General features: G+C 41.1%; 3 protein-coding genes across 3 annotated transcripts; 1 reads left to right on the forward strand and 2 right to left on the reverse strand.

Moving 5' to 3' along the window:
- Positions 1 to 348: 348 nt before the first annotated feature.
- Positions 349 to 13,908, reverse strand: rragca (Ras-related GTP binding Ca). Its single transcript, XM_075466032.1, has 7 exons — positions 13,494 to 13,908; positions 11,037 to 11,240; positions 9,938 to 10,137; positions 6,858 to 6,972; positions 4,139 to 4,281; positions 3,685 to 3,833; positions 349 to 2,941 (listed from the first exon to the last, which is right to left on the reverse strand). The coding sequence occupies exons 1-7, from the start codon at positions 13,674 to 13,676 to the stop codon at positions 2,787 to 2,789; spliced, it is 1,149 nt and encodes a 382-aa protein (XP_075322147.1). The 5' UTR covers positions 13,677 to 13,908; the 3' UTR covers positions 349 to 2,786.
- A 695-nt stretch (positions 13,909 to 14,603) lies between these two features.
- Positions 14,604 to 17,192, forward strand: LOC142380826 (c-Myc-binding protein-like). The gene is made up of 5 exons (XM_075466745.1): positions 14,604 to 14,770; positions 15,109 to 15,181; positions 15,700 to 15,748; positions 15,939 to 16,068; positions 16,680 to 17,192. The coding sequence occupies exons 1-5, from the start codon at positions 14,756 to 14,758 to the stop codon at positions 16,725 to 16,727; spliced, it is 315 nt and encodes a 104-aa protein (XP_075322860.1). The 5' UTR covers positions 14,604 to 14,755; the 3' UTR covers positions 16,728 to 17,192.
- A 554-nt stretch (positions 17,193 to 17,746) lies between these two features.
- On the reverse strand, positions 17,747 to 19,967 carry gja9a (gap junction protein alpha 9a). The gene is made up of 2 exons (XM_075466746.1): positions 19,912 to 19,967; positions 17,747 to 19,244 (listed from the first exon to the last, which is right to left on the reverse strand). Exons 1-2 carry the CDS (start codon positions 19,965 to 19,967, stop codon positions 17,747 to 17,749), a joined length of 1,554 nt encoding a protein of 517 aa, XP_075322861.1.
- Between the last annotated feature and the right edge of the window lie 2,394 nt (positions 19,968 to 22,361).

Raw genomic sequence — 22,361 nt, forward strand, 5'->3', positions numbered from 1 at the left:
GTGGTCCTGTTTCAACAGGCTGTATAATTCACCAGTTGAAGCAACTGATGCATGCTCGCCAAAAAAAAACAAACAGTTATTGTTCCTGGAGGAGAGGGAACAAGAATAGCCTACGTTGTGGTGTATAGTTTCAGCAGTCCTGCAGCACCACCTTGTGACAGTTAGCAGTTTTGCCTTCTGTTTGGTGTAAAAAATTAAAAATGAAGCAAGCAGAATCTAAACATTTCTGAATTCATAGTCATTCTCGTGGCCAGTTTCTCATTTGAGCCATTTTCATCAAGATAATTTCGAGATTATTTGGCTTCTCCAACAGCCCAACATTTTCCAATAAATACAAAAAGAAAAGCAGTATTTTAATCATTTATTTCACACAGTATTGCATCACAATACATTAAATCAATCATCCGTCACGGTTCTGTTGTGCAACAATGAAGAGGTGACTTTATTTCAGGTGGCTGATAAACTCGATGAAATCTTGGGCCCGTTTCAAGCAGGTTCAAGAAGATCCCCGTTTAACTTTGCTGAATAAAAACACACACTCCCTGTACGTTCGACTCAGGAAAGTTATCTAGACAATGTGGTAATCCTGGTTCCTGGCTCAGGCCTGTACTACCAAGCAGACTCAACATATCCAGAGTATCTTATAATTATCTGGCAAAACTAATCCTAACAATCGGGAACATGCTAAGCGGTGTCTGGTTACGACTGATTACGAGCTCAACAAGGCCTTCCCACTTTGGCCTTGTGCGTTTCTGTTAAAAGGGTTACATTGGCACCAGATGGCGAATCAAACATTAATTTGGAGCTGGACATTTCTCACAGGAAGAGCAAGAAAATATGCTAATGAAATGTGTGAAGATACAGATGCAGAGTTGCTGAAGTCTAAGGCAGCAAAAAAAAAAATAATAATAATAATAATTAGCTAAGAAAATGTATAAATCAAGAAGCTTATTAATTCTCCTGCCCGATAATTAAAGCACAATTAGATCTGACTACAATTAAGATTGGAAATCTTTTTTAAAAAAATGTTTTCTTTTTAAACATGTCGGGGGTGAATTATTTTAGCCTGCTTTTGTATGCAACCCTGTATGCTTAAAATAACCTTTACAACATCCAGGGCTAAAAAATACAGATAAAACATATGTGTGAGTTCAAATGTTAAGAAAATGAAAATGACCAGCTGAAGAAGTGACAGCTCTAAAGCATATGAAGTTGACAAGTTTAAATCAGCCTGTTATACAGAAGCGTTTCTCTCAGATGATATGACGCAAAAGCCAAAGCGCTGAGATGGCGACACACCCCCGCATCACATGAGCCACCTTCGTAACCCTGAGATAAACCCGAGGTTACCTCACAGAGCCACCAATTCTGATTCGTAGTACAGGCCCCTGGTCTCTTTATTCAACCAGACCTCTCAACTGAGTTAAACAGAGGAAAAAAAAGAAGGAAAAAAAAAAAAAAAAAAAGCATGGACATTGTCAGCGTTACTGTTATGGCAACAATAATGAAATTTGGTCTTTTCTCCAGCTTCATCTCTTTAATATTCTTAGTTAATTTCATTTTATTCTTACCTTCAATTACAATGAGCAGTGTTACGGCTGAGAACAATACAAGGTAACAACACATCGATGTATGCATGCTTGGAATGGGTACTTTTTGTTCTTGTGAACCCTTGTGATCAAACTAAATACGAAAAAAGATTAATAATTTTGTGCAGGACTGAAGCTGTATGTTGAAATGCATGCAACTTGCAACCAAATCTCCTTCATCAGTCCTGCACCTCAACCAGATTTCTCTGAAGTTGAAACCATGGCATATTCTCAATGGTTTTGATTAAATTAAATCATTTTGGCAGTGTTTGTACAATGACTATGTTCAAATTTCCAGCCAAACTCCTTTTCAGAACCAACATAAAGCCAATAAAAAGTTTGATTTTCATTGGAGCAAACACAAAAATTAGTTTAAATGATTGAGAAGAGTTTAATTATGCTAAGCTGCTGTTATCCAGATGAGGGACTGCAGACAAGGGGCCAGTCTGGGACCCAATCAAAACCTTCCATTGAAACACACACAAACTGTCATACATACAGATGCCTGCACACATACATACACACACACACACAACCAAGTAAGATGGACAGCACAATCCCTTTTCAGTCACAAACCTTTGTTTTCCCTTCACAAGTGGAACCAAAAAGCAAGTTTTGGGCAGCATCCAGGTAGGGTGAGGTGGGTGGTGGTGAGAGAAAGCTTGCACTGCAGTCAAGCTTTATCTACATAAGGCCATCTCTTAACATGTGTGGGTTAGGACTAGCAGTTCACATCCACCATCTTTTTCAGCACAGAAGTGGTCGGTTTCATCACTAGACAGGATCCTGACATCACAGTTTGTCCAGCAGAGGTCAGAAGGTGTTGTTTTTCCTCCTCACATAGAAGAGCCAGCAGCTAATTGTCACAGCCTTCGACTGCTTTTGGAAATCCAAAAGAAAGCTCCTGAACAATTTTACTGTCCAGGTAAAGTTCAACTTTCTCGACTTCCTCGCAGCTAACACAGTGCTTTACATTCACCTAAAACAGATGCCCCTGTGCTCCAGTGCTGCTCACACACTCTCTGGGCTCCAGGCCTCTCAGTGCTCTAGGTGCTGGGAGCATTAGGATTGTAACTGGTGCACTGATGAGCCCCAGCTTAGAAGTCTCTCCTCCACAGGCTCCCTGACCCTTCTCCATCCTTCCTTTCCTCTACCCTCTTTTTGCGTCTTTTTATTTTTTTTATCTTGCACCAGTGTTTAGACAGTGTTGCGCGGCGTGCCATTCAGTGCGACAGCCTTGTTGCAGGGCGAGCCCACCGCCTGAGACCCCAGTGGCCGCTGAGTGGAAACGCCCACCTCAAATACTTCGTGAATGGCCTTCCGGAAACAGTGGAAGTTGTAGTCTATCAATCCTGAGGAGAAAAAAAACAAAATACACACTTTAGGTATTCAACAGGTTTAAGAAAAGAAAAGCTAGTGAAAAAAAAATGAAAAAGTTTAAGTTTCTCTTCACATCCCTGTATTCTACAGCTTGTGTTTTTCACGTACCAAAAAAAAATAAAAAATAAAACAACTTCTACATGATGTAAGACAAATATCAGGAACAAGACATAAAAACCACTTGCAGGGTTCAACCTCGACTTTGCCCTTATATTTATAAAAATCTTCTCAAAATAATCATCTCTTGTTTGAAAACAATGGAGCAAGCTGAACCATGGGTTTCAAAGATAAAAGTATGATGCATAATTGTATGCATATGTTGCATCACGTGTGAAATCTACAGTCACCTGAATAAGAACTAAAGAGCACAAACATCCGAGTATAAACATTGACTTTAGTGTACTGTACCTTTATACACTGACACGTCTGTAGCTAAATATACTACTGAGATACATATGGAAGTGTAGAACCCATCATTTTCCACCTTTTAACAAATCCTATAATTTCATGAAAGAGTAATACCACAATCACTGAATTTTCCCCTTATTGCACTGCAGCACATTGAAACTGGGGAAGTATGATGTTGGCTTTTGACAGCATCTCACTCCATTCTTCTTTAACCCACTTGGATGACTGTTCTTAAAAAAGGCAACTTGTGAAAATATCCAGAACCAGGGCAAACACAATCTTTAACGCGTGCAGGTGAAGCGCTTACCTTTGCGCTCGAAGCTCTCCTCTCGCAGGATGCAGACGAGGGCCAGGAACTTGGTGACCTCTTTGAGGTACAGCACAGTGGTGTTGTTGAGCTTGATGATGGCCATCGACTCCTTGTCGTAGGCGCTGCCGCTGCCATCCTCCCTCAGACTAGTGCAGCACAAAAACAGAGTAATGTTTAGGACGGGTGGGGAGTACGGGAAATAAAATGCAGCTCATCTGTGAGGTCATTAATTATTCAACTGTTGCTTCACTGAAAGTATCCTCAGACACACATGGATGAACTCCACCGCATATCTTAAACCATAAAGAAATTATTGAAGGTTTAACCAAACCTGTAGTTAAAATATATAATGCAAATTTAAACTGAAAATGAATTGAAACCTCTGATACGCAGTTCTGACCATGTTTTTTGCTGAGCAAACACACCTCCAAGAAAACCAAAACGCACTCACCCATATATGCACGAGACGTCAATAACCACATCGATCATATCGCAGCACAGTTCATAGGACTGCATGTCCACAGGTGAGCTGTCTGTGGCGATGTAGATCTTACTGACCACATCAAACAGAAAGGCCTTCTCGATCCCTGAATTCTGTCAGTGACGACAAGAGAAACAAATGGGGAAGAAAACAAAGAAATTAGAATATGATTAAGAAACCGGGCTAATTAGCACATGGGTACAGACAGCATTACTGAGATGATTTTTGCAACTGCTGCAGCTATATTTATAAGTTACAGATAACATACACACAGCTCTCATTTTCCTTGCATGAATACAAAAGCTGCAACTCACAAAAATAACCGAGTCAGTGGGACGTGGTGCCATCAAAGGATGAGGGGGACAACAACACAGCAGCATGCTGCAGACACTCGGCCAAACAATGCTTTGTTCAAAGTCGTTACAGAACAATTTCCTTTAAAGGTACATTAAGGCACTCTTCAGCCCTCAGCTCTTCATTTCACTAATTACTTTGTACATATATTTTATTTTATTTTATTATATTACATATTTTTTTGTACCAATCAGACCAGAACAAATTCCTTGTAATGTGAAAATTACTTGGCAATAAAATCTTTTCTGATTCTAAAGTATTACATGCTTATTTGTTGTTTTCTTCACCCTCTCATTGCTGAACCAGCAGGAAAATGCTTTCAATTCATTGCCCAAGTAAAATGTATTGTTAACTTGGCGATTTGTTCTTATTTAGCTTTTATTCTAAATTTCTATCTAATAAAATGTGACATACTTTAAACCACGAAAGCCCAAATTCGTTAAGTTTTTTTTTTAGTTTTTTTTTTAAATCTCTTTCCATTAGCCAAGAACAGGCTGCTGTGACATGATGCACAAATCATGATACCTTCTCAATCCTGATACAGGATCAAGTGAAAAATACTACATTACAGGGCATCATGTTACACGAAAATGCTCCATAGAAACCCTCCCAGCACATCGGATCCCTGCCTTCCCCACAACGCATCCATAAACTACACTGGTAAGAGGAGCGCCAACAGATCACACAGACAACTTGACCCGAGTCTTGTAAGTAATTCCAGACGAGTCGAACAACAAGAGTTAAAAAAAAAAAAAAAAAAAAAAAAAAATCAGGGCTTCAGCGCCTTATTTCTGAACTGTAACATCTAGAACTAAGACTCCATGACACCACAGAAAAAGTTCACAGGCCAGTCCGAGCTGCGACTCCTAAAAACAGGAGGACAAGCTTTGCACAGGTGCAAATTTTTTTTAGGAAAAGGAATGTGCAGGATGTGCACCGAAGAGCCAGATCTGGCTCTTCGGTGCACATCCTGCTAAAACAATTGCCATCTATGCAAGATGCAACACAAACCAGAGCCTGGCAGTGTTTATAAAACTAAAGGTTGCATTTAACTCAAAAGTGTCTCTAAAGTTGAAAAACCTGCAGACTGCAAACATGGCAACTCCAGCAGAAAGGGTGAACAACTAAATGATAAATCTCATGTTTAAGAAGGTGATGATCATATCATTCTCTTCCTGTCGTCTTTTGGATGTAATTAGGAACTGATCAAATGCATTTCAAAGCAGGTGCAACTTACAACTCTTCTGTGAAATGATTGGCTTTATAAAAAACAAGCAGCAGGACACAAATATGTCCTGAAAGAGCTTTAAAGGGACAGTTCGGGGTTGTGTGACGCACTTATGAGTAGTTGGTACCTTACCTGCAGTGCACAGCGGTCAGAGCACCGTCTCAATTCTCAAAACATGACAGCTCAGCTGAACACTACATTGTGGTTACACAGCGTCACACTGTTGTTTACTTTGTCACCATTTTCTCAACCAAACACCGTCCATGTTGCTCCACGTCACAGCGTTTCCTGCTGCTGATCAGTTGTGACTTACAGTTCTGCTGGTTTAATCCCCCCCCCCCCAAAAAAAAAATTAAATAAATAAATAAAAATGTAAACAAATAAATGAATTTAAATATATATATAAATAAATAAATAAATATTTAAAAAACAAAAAAAAAAAAAAAAAAAAAAAAAAAAAAAAAAAAAAAAAAAAAAAATCAGGGATTACGAAATCTATATGGTGACCTGGATGTCGCTTTATTGGCACAACCTGTTAAAGCACAAACACATAGCCTGTTATAAATATCCAACAAGTCTGATACAACCTCTGGTGGACTGATCAGCGGCGGCAGCATAGGCTGAGCAGCTGTAGTGCACGTAGTAACACGGAGCATCACGGATCACGGACGGTGTTCAATTGAGAAAATAGTGACGGAGGAAACAATGGTCTGAGGCAAAAGTGAAGCACTGTAAACAACAACAACAACAACGTTTGCTGAGCTGCTTTGAAAGTTTTTTTTCAGGTTTCAGTCATTCTAGAAGATGAAAGTCCGCTCTCATTTTGTTCCTGATCTCAGTAGCTGTTAAAAGACTCCACCATGGGGATTTCCTCCAGACATACAGCCTTCTGACCGCTGCAGGTAAGGCATCAACTACTCATGAGCACAGAACACAACCACCACTTCAAAAACCCAGAACTGTCCCTTTAAAGGCATTGTCTGGAGGAAGTGCTCACCGTATCACCCCCTCGGGGCAGGCGGTGACTCACATCAGGAAGGCTGTCGCACACAAAACCACACTGTGAATGACAAAAACCCAGAGGAGAGTTGGACGATGTCTACTTACAGAAATGAAGATATTTAGGAGGTTCTCCAAGGTGGGGAGCTGTGGGATGAGCTTCTGCACCACTTTGCTGAAGGCCTCAAAGATGGAGTGGTCATAAATACTTGTCAAGTAAAAGCTGAATGAGACGGACAAAAAAAAAAAAAAAAGGAAGTGAATAAGCAAATACTTATAAGATGCACTTCCTTAAAATGCCTATGAAACCAGGTAAAAATACAGACAGTCACGAGATCTCATGTCTAACAGATGCAGGAACGAAAAAGTCTCAATGAAAGCATTTTAAACAATTTACTCGGCACAAACACTGTATCCGTCTGACTGCTGCAAAACTGGCCGCACAGGGCTCGTGAACTTAAGAGCTTAGTGTCTGAAGAAGCAGTGGTTTGAGCTAAATGGAGGTGTCTGCATACACTTGGCAGACAGTCAATTTTACAGCACAAGTTCTCCAGGCTCCAATATATATCCAGGATAGCTCTAGCTGTCTAAATGTAATAAACAACAATCTCACCCAACATAAAAACTCTGCTGCGTGTGCCAAAACGGCCTTGATGTTATTGGCAAAGCTGCTGCAGAGCCGGCCGGGCTCAGCCTGTTTAATGTGCTACACAACACAACACTTGTTGCCCTTTTCTTTTTTCTTATTAGTATCAAATCAAGCAGTTTCGTGATCTTGTAATTGCTTGATTAATTTTAATAAAGACAAGGTCTGAAACAAAACCCCAAAAGATTTTTTTTTTTTTTTCCCAAGGACAGAAATGATCAAACTATGGCTTGAAACAAGAGATAATCAGTTTACAGTGTATAATGGCAAAAGCCATGGTACTGTAGAAGCCTTTACTCGGTCTTTATGACCAACTCAATTTTATTCAAGTATTTTCTCTCTTAAAAAAAAAAAAAAACACACGATTTGAACTTCGTACAATAAGATCAAGGAACACAAACCCAACAGTAGATGTTGACTTTAACTTTCCAAATTATATAGAAACTGAAGGCCTTTTCACATATGCCTTTGAAGCCGGACTATCATGTGTGAAAGTACAAAGGTGGAATGGAGGGGGTGGAAGATGATCCGCCTCTGAGCTGGTAAGAGAGGTAGTAACAGAAGTTAAACGGGCTTTGTGAGTAAGCCACTCTAACCATTGATGCCGACGTCACAGCTGATTCTGCAATTCAGCTTAATGAGTCGAAGCACACACTGATGCGGGGCTGAGTCTGGCATGTGACGTCTCTTTTTTTTTTGGCCAATAAGCCACAACAGACATTTGAAAAAAAGTCTGCAGTTTGGATGCTCAGTCCCAGCAGCTCTGGTGTCTGACGCACGGGTCGCTGCGTCTTCAGAGAGTAATCTCACAGGACCATGAGAGTATGCAGGACATGCAGCAGAGAGAAAGACTACTGCATAACTTATATGTGCAGGAACCGCAGCAACTTTCAGAATTTGCAGTTATTGATGCGTCTTAAAGTCATTACAGGACAATTTCTCAGCTTCTAATTCTGACAACAGACGTTTGGGATTTTAACTGTTTGTGAAGCCAGCAGAGTTTTCACTTTCAAACTTAAAACTGTAGTTGGCTGACATGTTAACACCTCTGTCATGTGATAGCACAACACTGGGGAGGGAAAAAAAACAGTTTAAGTTACAAATAAGCAGCCCACATCCTGGTGACGGCTTCTTCTGCATTAAGTTTGCTCCGAGGTACGGATTAATGAGGCAGGTAGAGCAGGTTTGAGTCTTTGAAAAGAGACGTTTAATGTATCTGTATCAATCAATTTCCACCGACTTAACAGTAAAATACCCATTTTAAAAGTTCAACAGTTCCATAAACAATCTGTCAGCTGATTAGCCATGGACGAGCAGCACAACTGTTAGAAAAATAACTAACTGTGGAGCAAGTTACTGTAAGCAAGATTTAAGCCTTGACTTTTTTTTTTCTTTTATGCCACTTAGAAGTACACTTAAGAGTAACTTCACAGTATCACAAATTGCCAACAAAGAAAAAGCATTCAGTGACACCTATTATTCAGATTTATGGACAATTTTGTAAGTTTATACAACAGAAAGAGGCAACTATAAAGGGTGGAGAGAAACAATGACACAATCCCTGTTCTTACTTGTAACGGTTACTGTAACAGCTTCATAGGCTGGTTGTATTTGTCGATATAAACCAGTGTCTTCATCTGATTAAAACCAATTAATTCTACAGTTTGAGAAAGATTTTTCCACAAAGAACAGAGGGCCTGCTATTCATCATCTTGAACTGGAATAAACCCCAATGCCAACTTGGGATTTTCCAGAATTTTTTTTTTTTAGGGTTAGGGTTAGCTGCTCATGTGTGTGTGTGCAACTGTCCCCCGAAAACAGAAAAGTGTTGTTAGTTCCCCTCATTATAAGATAAGAAAATCATAAAATCGCACTGTTTTTGTTACCCGTGGCTTTTTTTTTAGGCTTTCCCAACTTGAATTTAAGACATTTTGAGAAATGAAGGCCTTTTTTTTGGATAAAAACTTGTTCAATCAGACAGTTTACACGTCCATTTACCTGTCACAAGCAAGAATAAAATTTGCCTGCCTGGCTCAGTAAAGCATTTGAAAAGGTTGATGGAAATGGCAAAAATTCTGCAAACCACAAGATCATAAATTTTCTTAATGCTGCCCTGATGATACGTTTGACACTTTTTAAGCAACAAATCGTACGGGCAGAAACCGTCACCCTTGTGAGCGAGAAAGTGGACGAGAAGCGGCTCCGTCACAGATGAGCTCATTTGTAAGAACAGACCACACAGACTGAATGTTGCTCGTCAGTATTGTGCTTATATCACCGCACACCGTTAGCTTGTTGTGAGCTATAGTCAACTCTCAACCGTGTGAATGAGAAGGCTTTGTGGACACACTACCCACAACTGTACATTTATTTTTCCTTTGTTGCGTTCCTTCTATTAAAAATACAACCAGAAAAAAGGGCCTCTGAAAGATATTCAACCAGAACACAAAAATAACCAGGATACCTGCACATATATGAACACCCTCAGTGCCTGCACACGTTTAAGTAGAATTTTTCTGAACAGAAGTTAAACTAAACGTACCTCAGATGCAGCTTCTCTAAACTCGCGTCTGCCAGATCATCATTGGCTCTCTGGTGGATGTCTCTTTGCGTTTCGATCTTGTGATCGTCTGACAAGCCGTCCACTTTGTGGATAAACACCTCAAAGTTGATCTCCGGATTGACCCTGTAGGCCCGCGACACAGTGAGATGGAGCCTCCCCAGAGCCTCCACGTAATCATCCTACAACAGATAAGAGCACGCAAACAAAACGCCAATCACCAAACAAGACAGAAGAAAAGGTCAAAAAGTCTCAATTTAAGATAAGTCATACCCTTTGGGACTGCATTCATTAAACAGTGGACATTCAAAAATAAAAATCTGGTCATGCCGTTAGTCGTAGACGTTCGAAAAGTACACAAGCAGGACTGAAAACCATGCGAGCTGCCTGCGTGTTACAGTGCCAACACTGTTGCTTTGGGACAGACGAAGGGTGCACAGTCTCATTAGCTGTACACCAGGTATGAGGAAATCAGCTTCTGCATTGTCTTACTAAAACAACAACAGGAGAACCACTCAGCTCTGTGACCTACAGCTGAAACAAATTCAATCTGATGCACCTCGAGTACAAATAAAGCCTGCAATCTCATCTGCTGGGGCTTCTATTGTACCCGAGATAACTTCTTGAGAGCACTCAGGGTGATGTTGATAGCGCTCGCATAAAAGCCACAGCATGTAATTTATCCAAACTCCTCTGAGTGTTCATCTCAAAGTTCACTGGAGGGTTAAAATGAGTTTCTGCCGTCCATTAGCCGTGAGCACTACAAAAGTTTGTTTCCTTTATGCGTGCGCCTTTTCACCGTCATGAAACGGCACGCATGCCACACAGTGACTCAGATTGTTGTCTGATTTGTACTTCATCAAATAAAATGTCCATTTGTAAGCCCAGAGGGAAAAAGGAAAGTAAAACGCAGCGCATTTAGTCAGCACATTTGGAGGCCAACCTTTCTTTGCAGAAGTTTAATAAAAAAAAATAAAAAAAAAAAAAAACAGAAAGAAAGAAAGAAAACTGCTGCTGTGAAAGAATAACTTCCTGCGTGTAAGGCCATGTGAGATTAAGATGAACAGTTTCTGTTCTTCACCTGAGCGTCAATGACAAATATAAGAGCCCCGGTTCCTCTGAAGATCATCTCGTAGTCAAAGGTGGGGTCGAAGAAGTCAACCTGGCCGGGGAAGTCCCAAATCTGGAAGTTGACAAAAGAGCTGCTGGAGATGTCGTCCTTGTAGATCTTGTTGGTGCTCTCCAGAAACAAGGTCTCGTTGGGGGACATTTTGTGGAACACCACCTGAAATCAGAATGTTGCTCATGATTCAGACTTGTTGACTAATTATGTGCAGGGAAAAAAAAGAACTAATATTTCAGTTATTAAGCAGCTTGCAACGTAAAGAAGGATAAAATATATGGGAAAGACAAAAGTGTACAAACTAACTTCAAAGCTTCCGAACCAAAATCAAACTCGGACACTGCACTTACACAACCTTGTGCTCCTGATCAACATTTCAGTACTGCACCCCACTGGTCTGTGATCTGAAGCCAATTCACCAAGTAAGGCTACGTTTAATCAGATGCGTTGGTTTAGTTTGTTTCCAGAATTTACCCCTTTCTGCTACACACATATTTAATTTGGCATCTACGCTCAGAGAGCTCTTTAAGGGATTAGAGACCCCATTCCACAGCTTAGACCGAGAGAAAGTGTATAAAAACTATTTCATTTCAGTCTCCTCTCCAACGATAAATCATTTAAGGATAAGAGTAAGTGAGTAAATTTCGCTTTTTTTTTTAAAAATATATTCTTTTACAAGCTGTTCAGCAGAGACGGCCCCCTTTTCCTGTAAAATCATGCCAAATTAGAAACATGTATCAACTCACCGAGACCAGATGCAACATATGCTTGTGTATCCCTGTCAGATCAGGAGTGACGGTGCATATTTCTCCCCCGAGTTTTATCATTCTTTTCTGCAGGACACCTTAAGCCTTACATAAGCATAACCTCATACATTGAGCGCACTCTCACACACATGTAGCAACCCATTGCATTTGGTCGCCTTACAACATGTTAAATCTTGCATAATGTAAATGATTAAAAGAATGAAAGAATGTCACAGCAGTGCTGTGTTTTGGCTTTATGATTCCAGCACAAAGACATCATCTGGACATCACATGTTGAACAGGAGGGAAAAGGGCAAAACCCTGCAGACTCACCCTTCTGATGCAACACATCACTTCACTCAGCATTTTTCATCCGCATGCTTTAAAACAGGGATAGTAAGGCCACGGCCGTCGGTTGGACTACAGTCACGTGTTATTCGAAGCCTAACGATGCCCTTAGATGCAGAAAATAAGCAGCAGTGGAAGGCTGAGGAGAGTTTGCTCCACCACTTCCATTTTGAAACATTCTGCGTGCCACAAAGATCACAGGCCGATGAACCAGCAAAGAGCCAAATCACATGTTTCTCAACCCAAACTGAAGACTTTCAGAGGAACATTAATCTTAGACTTGAGGGTGTGTGGATTACGGCCAAGTGTGTCTGAACACTTCAGTACAGAAAAGTGCCTCTCTCTCTTCTGTTTGCCCTTCGCATGTCAGGGTATGTACAGCTTATTCTGCTTCCCCCTTGAATTATGACATAAATAATAAAATATCAAAGAGGACACAACAGCATCTATAATTTAACCACAGTGTCGGCCTTAAATAGTCCCATTTTGAGACCTTGGTCACACAAACATAGATCGTTTGTGGGCTGCAAGATTTCACAACATGTCAAAAGGATTTGGCAGTTTGATGAATTGCTACGATTTCACGATATATCCAGCTAACGCGATCAGATTTTCTTGCCATTGTAAAGCCCATCTCCACTAAAACTGAGGTGGAAGGCGTTGCAATAAACACCACAGATGGAATGAGTTGGACTCCTGTTTAATCTACTGAGTAAATCACAAGACCAGCAGAACTGAAGGAGGAGGAACTTGGAGGTGACAGGGTGCATGTACATACTGCACAGGGGCCCAGCGAATTTTCTTTCCCCCCTGAGCCCCCCTCCTGACTAGTTAATCCAGCCTAAGATTATAAACAAAGGAAAGGAGGGTGTTAGTCAAACTGTAAAAGTGTTGCACTGATTTAAGACGAAAACTAAATTAAAGGTGTGGCCAGTTTTTGCCGTCATGTGAAAGATCTCTGAACAGACCTGCTGTGCCTCACAGTTTGCGTGGGACGAAAACATGTGTCATATTGGACAAGTTGTTAATCAAACAGTCACATGCTACATGTCTACACATCAATACAGATGCACCGAGCGTCTCTATCCATCTGGTTAATAATCAACAGCTGCGGTTGACGTTAGCTAGCATCAGGAGCTAAGTGGCTGTCAGGTCTTTCCTTGCTTTCCTTCCACTCTCATTTAGCTAGACGTGTTTTCCGATGATTGATAGCAATCATCACTTGCACTCGTGCTAAACTGACTCGCTAGCTGTTTTGGCTAACGTCCCGTTTACTCGCGTGAGGCAGAGGAAAGGCTAACACTTTTAAATACATGCCCACCTTCTGTATCGATGACTTGCCACTTCGTCTCAAGCCCATGAGCAGGATTCTCGGTTTGCTGTCGGATGGCGCCGGGCTGTCATCGATGTCGGCCTCCTCCTCACCGTAGCCGAAATCTTTGGGGAAGGAGTCCGCCACCCCGTAGCTGTCAGCCAGCTGTTCCACCTCGTACTGAATCGACATTTTGACCTAACGACGGTCGCTTCCCCGATTTACCCCCTTTAGCTGGTTGCTCACCACACCCGGATTTGTGCTGGATGATGGATACAAACCACAACTACCGTCTCGCTGTAAAAGTAGTTTGTCAATAATGCCCGAGCTACTTAGAAACACAGAACGTGATCCCACACATTTCCTAAGGATTTCCTCTCCCTTGAAAAAAAAAACTTGCCCTTTAGTCCCACCCCTTCCTTTTGATTGGCTGTCCGGATTACCACACATGAACCGATTGGCTGAACTGCCTGTCTCTCAATTGAGGTTTGACGCTATCACCTGACTAGTACTCTGACTTGTTTTGTGGCCCAAACAGTCGAGTGGGAAGGACATTAACAGTTTTTACAGCAGTTTAAACGCCTTTTAAGTTTGTAACACGGGATGATATTTTGTTTGCTGTAAAAAATAGATAATTTTGTGAAGGTTTTTTAACACGAATAAAACAGAAAGTGAGCAGTTATATCACACGATGTTACCAGCAGATGGAGACACTGCTGTAAAAGTTGAGACTTTCAAGGTCGTTCTAGAATGTTAGAACTAAAGGTGTTGATTATTAGAACTCCGATTGATAATGACAATTAGGATGATATCTTCTAAATATACGGTTTCTAAATAGTGTGTGCTAAAATAAAACTTACTAACAATCGTAATGAAACGTTGAAAATAAGAAGAGGGTGATATATGAGACTTTTTCACCCTGGTGGACAATATATAGTTTTTATTTGCAACTTGAAAGTTTTTTTAAAAAAGCCTGACTTAAATTGAAATTCTGGAGCTTCGAGCCAATGATTTATGATCTTTTATGATCTACATTTCTTATACCGAAATGTCTTCGTCATACCCAACAGTTGAAAGAGCATTTAAACGGCGGATTCACGGATTTTTACGTGGAGCACCTGAAGGCATCGTTGCGTCAACTTTGGCGTTAAAACGAAAGTTAACTTTTCCGACCCGGCAGTTTGTCTGCTTTTGACAAATTAGGAGTTCAAACATCGAGTCATACAAAACTTATAATAGCTTTTTTAGTCCGTTTAACAGCCGATATCACCATGGCACATTATAGAGTAAGTGTGTTTGTTTACGCTTCACGTTTCCTAATGTTGTTGACAAACTTTACAGCTAAGCTAATAATTAGCAAGCCGGGAGGCTTTAAGGAGTTTATCGTGCGTTAAACTGAACCTGAAAGCTAACATTTTTAGTTTTAATGGGGACAGAGTGCTGAAAAAATACGGTAATGTTGATTAAAAACTACCGCTTATACTGCTTTACTGAATACTCTTTTGGGTACATGTTGTGTATTAACTGAAGATTTATATGGGAATTTATATACGTATAAGAACAAAAGAAAAAAAATACATGATTGCTCATGATTGGTTATGAAATTGCTGTTTTCTTCCTACAGGCTTCAGACTCCAAGAGGGAACAGTATCGAAGATATTTAGAAAAAGCTGGTGTTGTTGACAGTCTCACCAGTGGTATGTTTTTTGTTTTTATTGTTGTTTTCTTACATAAAGTTTACAGATGAAACAGCTAAAACATGGATCCTTCTAACGTAATTTACAATGTTTCCCCATTTTAAACCTATGGACTCCATGCCCTGTATGTTATTGATGTTTTCCTGCTCTGACACACCTTATTCAAATACACTGATGATGGGCTGACACTGATTTGATTCAGGTGTGAAACATTGAACTAATGAAACCAGGGTGACTACAGTGGAGCAACATATATTTTAACAATACTCAACTTAACAGTGGTGATGAAATACAGCTCGAGCAAAGCTGTTTAATAAACGCTGTCTAAAACTGGTCATATTATCATTTGATGTAAGAAGTAACAAATTAGAGGATAAGTAAGCAAGACCAAGATCCACGTATTTGTTGCCAGACATCAGTTTTAAGTGGCAGGTTTGGTCTGTAACGGTGCTCAGCTCTGTCTCTAGTCGTCTCAGTTTGTATACAGTTTAACCCCTTTCTTTCCTTTTTGTTTTCAGTTTTTGTGTCTCTTTACGAACAACCAGAGAAGCCCACCAATGCTCTCGAGTATCCTTCTGAACACACGCCCCTGATCTTTTTATTTATTGATCTGTTTTGCTGCAATAATTATCAGTTGTTTTCATTAGTAGTGAGTTGAAGCTCATGCCATCACCCGTCCCTCTGTAAACAAACACAATAAGAACGAGAAATGCTTCAAATTCACCCGGCGTGGCATCCTTAACCGCGCTCCTCCTAGATTCATCAAGCAGCACCTCGGTGCCGTCGGTCAGACTTCATCTGAAACCGAGGCTCTGCAGCAGGAGGTGATCGACCTGAGGCAGAGGTGTGCCTGTCTGGTGGAGGAAAACGAAGACCTCAAATCAAGGGTAAGCTGTTTGTTTGACTGACAGCAGTCCATGTCCTTATTTTAGAGAACATGCTGTTAATTTAGCCCATGGAGTGTTGGAGCTTGACATTGGCCTCTGTTTTTACCAACACGGCCCACAGGGGGGCGCTCTCTCCTTAGGTGCTTAGAATTCATGCTTTCTACGTTAAATCTGCTGGTGACAGTATTTCCTGAAGATGAAAAAAGAGGATATCTGAATGAGTTTATTTTCATATTAATGAGTTAAATGCACAACAACACTTGATTATTCTTATTTTCTTGCAAGCAGAAAGACACACCAGCTGGTTGCCGTCATTGGTGACTATTAAACTGGTGAATTAGACTTCTGTGGAACCTGAGATATGTGCAGGAAAGGTTTAATATCAGTTTAATTTGAAAGTTCAAAAGGTTTGGAGGGAAGAGAAATGCTTTTAACTCTCAGGTTGTTATGAACATGGATGTATATGGTATGAATGTGTTTAAACCTTTGCCTGTATGGAATTGCACGGCTGTGATGTCCGTCTTTAACTGTGATGCCTTTTTTTAATCTGACAATCCTGAAGAGATCTTTAGAAAACTCACATTTCTATTCTTTCTTTTCCTTTTCTCCAGCTGCAGCATTATGAACCTGTTTCAGAAGATGGAGGCGCAGCTAACTAGAGCCCAACAGCACTTTGGTCAAATAAATGTGTGATTTGTTTATACTGCCGACACTTTGAATTCAAAGACAGGACGACACCGTGAAGTAAAAGCCTATATTTTTATGCGGCTGTGCTGTTTTCTTTTGTACATCTTAGTTACTTCTTTGTTTCTTACAATCTAACTTATTGATTACATGTTTCTGTATATATATATTTTTTTTTTCCTGTTGATTCAATTTCTACTAAACTAAGTTGGTTCTCAAGAGAGGAAACAGTTTTTTTTTTTTTTTAACAGTTTTGTGTACCAAAAGAACCATTATATGATGACACTGCTGATCTTCTGTTTGTGCTCTAGATGTAAACACCTACTCTACTCAGAGTGTATGTGCATAACAAAGGTTTGTTTTCTCCAATCCAGTGTGAGTGTGCTGTTGTACAAAGCTCAAAAATATGTCACAAGTAAAATAAAGCAGTCTTGTCATTACGAGTCAGTTACAGCTGTTTGCAGTCAATGTCAACAACCTCCTTCAGACAGCAACCAGTCAAAACTCAAAACACTCAAACAGGAAATCTTAAGTATGGTTGTTTTCGAGGGCAGCAGGGCTGTCTTAGCTGTTCACTGAAATGTTCAGTGTTAATTTGTTTGTACGTACAACGTTCCTTTAGTGCAAAACACATCGAGATGACATGAAGCAGGACACAAGTAATCTGTTGGTATCTGTCATTGTTTGCTCCTCTCTGAGGTATAAATATGAATGTTTAAGCGGCACATAACAAGAGGTAAACCTGCACTCAGAAAACCAGTTCTTAAAGTAGCCAAAACACCACTTGTGACAATTCCCGCGTATTTTTTAAAATATCAAGACGTACGCAGCAGCTGTCGGCATAAGTTATAACTCTGCTAACCTTTTTACTATTTAATAGAAATGGAATAATCAATAGTAGAAATTAATGGCTTATTTAACACGTTTAAAATGTCACTATATTTACATCATTTGTCTAAAACTTGCAGCGTAGAAAAGGTCAAACGGGGAAAGTTTAGATCTGCAGGTCCGGGGCTCGTCTGCTGCTTGCGTTACTCGCTATCGATGCTTTGCAGTTGGAGGATGGTGGTCTCGACTTGGGGCTGGAGTCATCTGGTGAATCTGAGGTGGAGGGTCGGCCTTGGTGTTGTGCAATTGATTTTGACTGCGTTTTACTGCAGGGAGGTCCGCTGCTGGCCTTTGTGCCCTCGTATGAATCTGTGTCAGAGCTGTTATCCTCCAGCACTGTGGAGCATTTAAAGAGGCCATGAGCCTGCCAGGGTTTCTTTGACATGGTTACCGGCAGTGTGGGAAGGCAAGAATCGTGAGCTGCTTTCTGTGGGCATTTTGGAGGTTCTGGGCTCCCTCTTTGGCTGCTGTCCTCCTCCTCGCAGCGGCGGGGGAGATGAAGGAACTCCTCTGACTTGTGCTTCGGGGAGCCGCTGCACGGTGAGCAGGGCTCGTTGGAGGTTGAGGTGTAGTTGCACTCTGCGGGGCTTTGACCTGAACATTTGGAGTCATTCATGTATTGTTGAGTGGCCAGCTGGCTCTGAAGAGGTAGAAAAGTTGACGGCGTCATCGTGTTTGGGTACATGTTTGGACCCTGCAGCCCTTCAATCAGGAGGTTGAAGTTACTTGGCGCAGAGACCATTGTTGCCTTTCGGGATGCACCGGTGCATATTTGAACAACAGATTCTTTTTTGTATTTGTTGGCTTGGAAATCGTCAACTTCGTCCGTTTCATCTCGCATGTGAGCATAGGCTTCCAAGATGGTCGTTTTAATCTTTTTGTAGCCCAGATGCATGATCTCCAGAAGGCTTAGGAAGAGGGAGAGGGCAGCTATGCTTTGCATGAACACCATGAAGACACTCTTTTCAGTTGGCCTGGAAACATAACAGTCGACAGCGTTGGGACAGGGATCCCGCTCGCACTTGAAGAGTGGGCAGAGGTGGAAACCATAAAGGAGGTACTGGCCCGCCATAAAGGTCACTTCAACAACTGAGCGGATGATGATGTGAGCCACATAAGTACGCAGCAGAGAGCCCCTCAGAGGAGCTTTGTTAAGCTTTCCGTGATCGAGCTGCTTCATCTCCCGCTCTATCCTCTTCCTGGCCACTGCCAGCTCCACATCCAACAACTCCAGCTCCCTCCACAGCAGAGCTTTCTTCTTCTGCCGTGCCTTTTCCAGCGCCCGCAGCCTGTAGAGAGCGTGGCCCATGTACACAAGCGAAGGCGAGGAGACGAAGATCACCTGCAGCACCCAGTAGCGGATGAGGGAGATTGGGAAAGCTAGGTCGTAGCACACGTTCCTGCATCCAGGCTGGTCGGTGTTGCAAATGAAGTCGACCTGCTCATCATTCCACACATCCTCTGCTGCCACCCCGAGCACCAGCATGCGGAAGATGAACAGGATGGTGAGCCAGATTTTGCCCACCGTAGTGGAATGGATATGTACCTCCTCCAAAATCCCTCCAAGGAAGTTCCAGTCTCCCATCTTCACTCTGCCATTATGACTGACAGGAAGTCAATAACAGATTAATGAGCACACCACCAAAATCAGTTAAACAGATGATAAAAATGTTATCAACATAAACAGAGACTAAATCAAATCAAATCAAATTTATTTGTATAGCACATTTCATGTACAAACAATTCAAAGTGCTTTACATTAAATAAATGAATTGCAGCAGGGAGTGGAAGAAGCATTAAAAATACATAAAAGAGTATAAAGAGAAACAAAAAAAATAATTTAAATGAATTTAAAAACAAGCAACAGTCTAGATAAGTTAAAAGATATTTCATGCATAGACACATGAGAAAAGAAATGTCTTTAACCTGGATTTAAAAATGTCTACATTTGGTGAAAGTTTAATCTCCACTGGCAGTTTGTTCCACTTGTTTGCAGCATAACAGCTAAATGCTGCTTCTCCATGTTTAGTCTGGACTCTGGACTGGACCAGCTGACCTGAGTCCTTGGATCTAAGAGCTCTGCTGGCTTTATATTCTCTGAACATATCACAGATGTATTTTGGGCCTAAACCGTTCTGGGATTTGTAAACCATCAGCAGGCTTTTACAGAAATCTTTCCTGGTCATTTATCTTTTTTTCCTGATAAATTCAATCCCCTAAGAAGTTCCATTTCATGTGGCAGGCCAGTCCCGTGTTGTGTGCTCCATTTACCTTGCAGCAGCAGCATGGATGGACTGCCGGTGGTGACTTGAATCCCCCCGGGTCATGCAGCCCTGACACGATCGCAAAAAGTTTCAGAAAATGCTGATGCTCTCCACAGGTCCCTGCACATCACCTAAACTTCTGTTACCTTCCTCTGCCGCAGCGTCGTCAGAAATATACATCTGAGCTGCTGAGGGAAAGCTGCCAACACTGCTGGGAGAGAACGTCAATACCAGCAGCTTCACTGATGCATTTAGATCATGGCTTCACCATGGTGGGCTGTAACTGGTTATGGCACCAGAGCACGAGGCTGCTCAGTCTTAAATACTGGTTAGTGTGATTCATATTAATAAAAACTCAGCCCAAATGCCTAAAATGTGCCACTCAAAACAAAGATTTTAACTTTTGACTAACAGATGTCACAATGAAACTAGATTGTGTGTGAAATATGCTAATTAGATCAATATCAGCTGATCACGATAGATTTTCAGAAGAGAAATCTATACGTTGGATGAAGTCAAGTTCAAAAGTTATTTTAATTATTTTTTCTTTAAGCACTGAAGTCAAACATCAGAGGAGGAGGTTTTGAATCTTTTTACCGCTCAATAAATCAGAAAATCCAGATTTAACCGTGTTTTCAGAGATAAAATGATCTACTGATCGGGCTGTGAATGAACAAATATAACTTAAAAAAGCTTCAGAGCATCGAAAGGAATACAACTGTCCTGTTTTAGGTATGGTGTGTCTGGAGGTGGGCCTTTTTTAGTGGTCAGTTCCCTCAGCTTTTTGTTCACAGCCTGATTTATTTTTCCGCTGATTCACAAATTATTCCTCAAAGTATACATTATTCATAAATACAACTTGTATTTCAACTTGACAATTCAGCCTAAGTCATTACATCACTGACTTTTGTTCAAAGCTATTCTGTAGGTCTACGGTTTAAGGAGGAATCGCAGGAATATTTCACAAAGAAGTCAGACCCATTTGCCTGAAGTTAACCCATCCAACCTTTCCATCCTCAACACTCATGTGCATATATGGATGCGTGTCACCCATATTCAGATCACATCACATAGTTCATGGTTCAGATAAGGTTACATGTGTTATTTTCCACACCAAATCAGATGAAAAACCTTAAACCGAGCCGAATCTGGCAGCCATTACTGGGCCAGAGTTGGTTTGGTGAGCCAAAGGAGCATCAATGCTCAGCTGCAGTTCACCCAAAGGACTTCACCATTTGTGGTGTTGTATATTGACCTCAAACTTTGCACGCAAGATGATTTTTGTTTTTTATAGATATATCAGCCCTGCCTCTCACCCATTGACTGCTGGGATAGGCTCCAGCCCCCCCGCGACCCGACCGACGGCGGTAAAGAAAATGGATGGATGGATAGATACTGTATATCAGTGTGTTTTTGTCTTCCCAAACAGGGGTATTTCACACATTCGCACCAAAGCAATTTGCCAGTTGACTCAAATGGAAATAGGTGTTGGGTCTGTGCAGGGAGCATCACATTTATTCAGTCTGTTTTTTTTCCACATGTACAAAGAGAAAGCAGTGCACTCTACGCTTGGATTCCTCACATTATCAATACCAGTTATCCACACAGGCCTTGTTCAACCAATAGATTTCAATTGTAGTGAAATAATCAATGAGTTATCATGTAAAATTTCATACTCTGCTTGCTCTTGTTGAGTTTAACTAAGGTCCAGGGAACTTAACACATTATCGTAACTTATTGAGATGAAAAGGATTGCATCCGACTGCTGGTGTCTAACTTCATGGTCCAGAACGAAATACCTTTACCTGCCGCTGTGTTATGAATAAGTTTGTTGTCTGAGTTTTTTTTTTTTTTTAATTAAAGCTTCACGTTTATTGGTCTTTGCATCTTTCTTTCTAAAAAGTAAGGAAAATATAAAACAAATAGAAATCCAAAGCCGGGATAGTTGTTCATTCTATTTGTCTTTGACCTGAAAAGTCTTTTGGTGCTTAGTAGAGGAAGATTGATTCAAACCATCCATCCATTTTCTATACCGCTGAATCCGTCAGTCGGGTCGCGGGGGGGCTGGAGCCTATCCCAGCAGTCAATGGGTACACCCTGCCTCTCACGTGGTCCATCTGTGTGGTCCATCGCAGGGCCACACAGAGACAAACAACCATGCACGCTCACACTCACTCCTAAGGACAATTTAGAGATGCCAATTAACTTAACATGCATGATTTTTTGGACAGTGGGAGGAAGCCGGAATACCCAGAGAGAACCCATGAATACATGGGGAGAACATGCAAACTCCACACAGAAAGGCCCCAGCTGGGAGTTGAACCTGGAACCTTCTTACTGTTTCTTACTGTGAGGCGACGGTGCTAACCACCACACCACCGTGCAGCCTGATTCAAACCAGTCGAGAATAAATACATTAGAGGTACAGCTGGCCACCCTGAGGAAACATTTTGGGAA

This window comes from Odontesthes bonariensis, chromosome 5 (assembly GCF_027942865.1).
Source record: "Odontesthes bonariensis isolate fOdoBon6 chromosome 5, fOdoBon6.hap1, whole genome shotgun sequence".
NCBI lineage: Eukaryota > Metazoa > Chordata > Actinopteri > Atheriniformes > Atherinopsidae > Odontesthes > Odontesthes bonariensis.